Source organism: Polyodon spathula, unplaced genomic scaffold (genome assembly GCF_017654505.1).
Source record: "Polyodon spathula isolate WHYD16114869_AA unplaced genomic scaffold, ASM1765450v1 scaffolds_752, whole genome shotgun sequence".
Classification (NCBI taxonomy): domain Eukaryota; kingdom Metazoa; phylum Chordata; class Actinopteri; order Acipenseriformes; family Polyodontidae; genus Polyodon; species Polyodon spathula.
Genome location: NW_024472240.1, coordinates 5,943 through 9,854, shown reverse-complemented (window position 1 = coordinate 9,854; position 3,912 = coordinate 5,943). Strand labels below are relative to the sequence as shown.

Here is a 3,912-nt window from a genome sequence, read left to right as displayed (position 1 = left end):
TAGCCCAATCAATGACCAATGACCCTCACCTGTGGCCATCTTATCTGAATAATCGGTTTGTGCAGCTCTAGTATTAAGATCTCTCAATTGGACAGGCACAGCAGGTGTGTGAAGTCAGTGGTGTGCCTATTCTAGCTGTAGAAAGTTGCCCTCCAAGCAGTGGGGATGATACAAATGGTTTCACAGTAAGTGCAGTTTGAACAGTTTTTGTGTTTGACCTGCGTGTGGGTCCAATGTAAGTTAATGAAATCCATATGTTCTCCAGTTCAAAGAAAATATAGATTTATATGTGTATATGAGACTTCATTTCATAAAGGCACACCTGGGTTTGGAAAGGAATCATGCTCCTTTCTCCCAGTGAAGGATAATGGGCTTTAAAGATTGTTTTTGGTAATTGAGTTTGATCGCAAGACCTTACATCTGTTACATCAATGAAAACCTAATTGGATTTCCAGCGGCCGTAATTCAATATTTATTTCAATAGGGTGTTGAAGAGTGAAGTCCAGAATTGAGTTTTGTAAACGATTTGCAGCAGGCTCGTGATCAGAGATTCAACTATCCCTTTTGAAGCTTGGTTTTTATTTGAGTTTGTGTTATTTGTGGCTGTAGAAACTCAATTGAAACATTGTATTTTCAATCCTAGAAAAGCATGGATTTTATTTGCTTCATTGTGGAACTCTAGCAGCCCTGCTCCTAATGACAGTAGAGATACCCATGGATGAGATGAGTTCATCTATACTTTCCATTTCAATTAACGCCTTTGTCTGTCCACATCCAGAGAGCACCCTGCGTTTATATCTCACCCCGGTTTTGTTCAGGTCAATTTCTATTTGAATAAAACACTTTTAATTGATGTGCATGTTCTGGAGTAGACTGATGCTGGGGGAGGTACTGAATGTATTAAAGAGAGGTATGCAGGGGTAATGGGCTGATGATTCAGAAACACAAACAGATAGCGCTCTTCAGTGGTAAAGAGCCCGTTGACGATGCAGATATTAATTACTTTTGTTCTCCATCTCTCTAAATTTTCTAGCAATTAATTACAGACCAGTGACGGGAGCTCAGACTTAAATTAGACTGACATTATCCCATTCCACTTTTAATAAACATGATTAAACTAGACGATTTTAAAGGGCATTATTTGCTGTGCTTAACAAAAGAAAACTCCAACGTGTGGACAAGACTGCATTGCAGAAATATTGGTTATGGAATAAATAGGCTTACACTGTGCAGCTGTGGCCAAAAATTTTGCAACACCTAGAATTTTAGGATTGAGGCAATTAAAAAAAAAAAAAAAAAAAAACTATAAACTAAAGCTCTCTCATTTAACATCATGTAATCAAATAAACTACAAAATGATGTCGCAAAAGTCCACTGGAAGCCATAATAGTAGTACAGTATTTAATATGATATTTTTGCCAGTTCTTCATTGTGTGGGAAAACTACAAAGCACATATGCAATTTGTTGATGTAACATTAAACAGCAGGGTTTGTTCAACTTTATGAAGCAAAATGAGTTCATTCTATAGGTGGATGCAAAACTTTTGGCCATAGCTGTACACTTTATTATTGTGTCGGCACTAAGGCTACCGCTTGTATTCGACCTGCATGTTGTTGACAATGGTTCAGCGTTTTGGCAGAGCTTTAATCATATCGGCGATGAAGCTGACAAGCTTGCTCCTCTTTATTTTGGAAGGGGTTCCTGGTGTAAAGGCAGACCGATACGAGGAAGGATTGGCTGTGAAACACTGTGCGCTGTCCCTGGTAGGAGAGCCCATCATGTACCCAGAGATCAATCAGTTCCTCAGGCTTCTACACCACCACCAAATCTCCAGCTTCCTGGTGACCAACGCGCAGTTCCCTGCGGAAATCAGGTAGGGGAATAGTTGCACAAGCAGCCAGTGCTGCACTATTGCTCAGTGAGCTTTGCAGAATAACAAGCATGGCAGTGTTCTGTACAGAGAGCCCGATCATGACGTACCTGCAGTGCACATCATCCATTTAGATTGAATTCACTTCATTTTGTTTAATATGCAATAAACCCTTTAAAAGAGCTTCTATTGGGGTTGGGGGACAGTGGATTTTCCTGGAAGTGGCTTGTAACACATTAAGAACATTGCCCTTGATGCTAACCCTTTCAGTTGTCTGACTTACAGCAGTTTAGCTGTAAGCAGCTGAGCAAAAAGCTGTAGTAAAAACTGTCACCTTGTCTTTTCGTAAAGCCCATTGTGTTGAACAGCTCCCTTCACTAGAGGCGGGTATTGGCTGTGGAATGATTACGAGCTGGCCCTTTGCCAGCCAGAGAGAGTCTTGGGTCCTGCGAATACTGGGGCATAGAAATCTCAACAGCGAGGGCAGCTAAACAAGTAACTTAATAAGAAAAAGGCCAGGGAAATGGTAATATCTTAATGTATCTTTAAAAGAAGACTTAAAAATGCTGTGTGAGAGAGAATGGATAGTAACTGGGTAGAAATGTTCAGTGAATGAGGGTTAGACTTAGGGTTAGAGGATGGTTGCTCAAATAAATAGATAACTGAGGATGGAAGGGGGCAGAGATGTGGACTGAAATGCTGTCTCTCTGGTGTTTGCTGGATTAAGACTGTTTGATAGCAATCCCCTTCAGTTTACTGATTTTTATATGTTAAAATGCCTGGTGCTTTTGAAGGAGGCCCATTCCATGGTAAATGGTCGGAATTACAGCAAGCCCAGTCATACACCTCCCCCTCTGTCTGCCCCGCAGGACCCTTCAGCCTGTAACACAGCTGTATGTCAGCGTGGATGCCAGCACCAAAGACAGCCTGAAGAAAATTGACCGTCCGCTCTTCAAGGATTTTTGGCAGCGCTTTCTGGACAGTTTGAAAGCCTTGGGAGACAAGGTATGGTAGCTAGCTGTTTCAGAAGGTGGACACATAAACGTGTTTCCACTGCAAACACCGTAATGAGGATTACCTGCCTGTTCTTCATTTCCACATTTGCTGTAATCATGAACTCCTTTTGCATTGTATTGTCTTGTAATGAGCTTTAAGCTTAGCTAGCAGTGCAGTCCGGTGGCTGAAAGTTGTATATGCTGGCATTGATTTTAAAAGCCGAATTTTTGGACTGATCTGGGGCAGTCATCCCAGCTTTGCATGGATCAGTATCAGCAAAGCAGCCATGGCTATTGGCACCTTGTAGTGAAATGTTTCTGGATGCCTATTTGCTGCCAGCGTTGTCTTCTATTGAAACCCCCCCCACCCCGTTCCAGTAGGCGCCTGTGGTTTTTACAACAGGCCAGTCTCTATGGACTGCTCTCAGTCACCCACGTTAAAGGCCAGGAGTTCCTTTTCATAATATGCTTTTTGCCTTCAGTATGTCTTAACCAATGTGTCGTAAACAGAGGGCATCAGAATATGGTGCAGCCCCAGTTAATGATTTAGATGCAATTTAATAGCAGGTATTCAGGTGAGCATGACCTCTCTTCTTCACTTGATCTTATTTCCCAGCTGCCTGCGTCCTGATGTATTCCTGGAGTTTAGCTGTTTATTGAATTACCTACTGTGATTAGAAAATGTGATTTTAAAGGGACATTCCTCACTGTCACGAGTTCCGAGGAAAGGGGCCAGGGTCACCCTGGAAGACGGCACCTTCTGAGTCATAAAAAAGAGTGTAGATTAAATACTACCTTCCGTAGGAACGAGAGGAGGACATTCGGCCCATCTCTGTGTGGCTGATTCTGAAGAGCTAGTTCATTCCAGAACTGGCCAATAAGTCGTCAGTTGGTGCACATTCAGTCTGACCTGCAGAGATGCTTTGCAGTTTTCCTAACTGGCATCAGTAAATAACTTTAACCCAATTCTCATTGATATAAAAATCAGTGTTCGCAGTCTCGATGGATGCTATTTATGAAAATCGGTAAACAAGCATCAGGGTCTA

At 42.0% G+C, this 3,912-nt stretch overlaps 1 protein-coding gene across 1 annotated transcript; it reads left to right on the top strand.

Moving 5' to 3' along the window:
* Window positions 1-1,637: 1,637 nt before the first annotated feature.
* Window positions 1,638-2,900, top strand: LOC121308575 (S-adenosyl-L-methionine-dependent tRNA 4-demethylwyosine synthase TYW1B-like). The gene is made up of 2 exons (XM_041241044.1): window positions 1,638-1,874; window positions 2,741-2,900. Exons 1-2 carry the CDS (start codon window positions 1,660-1,662, stop codon window positions 2,883-2,885), a joined length of 360 nt encoding a protein of 119 aa, XP_041096978.1. The 5' UTR covers window positions 1,638-1,659; the 3' UTR covers window positions 2,886-2,900.
* The last annotated feature ends 1,012 nt before the right edge of the window (window positions 2,901-3,912 follow it).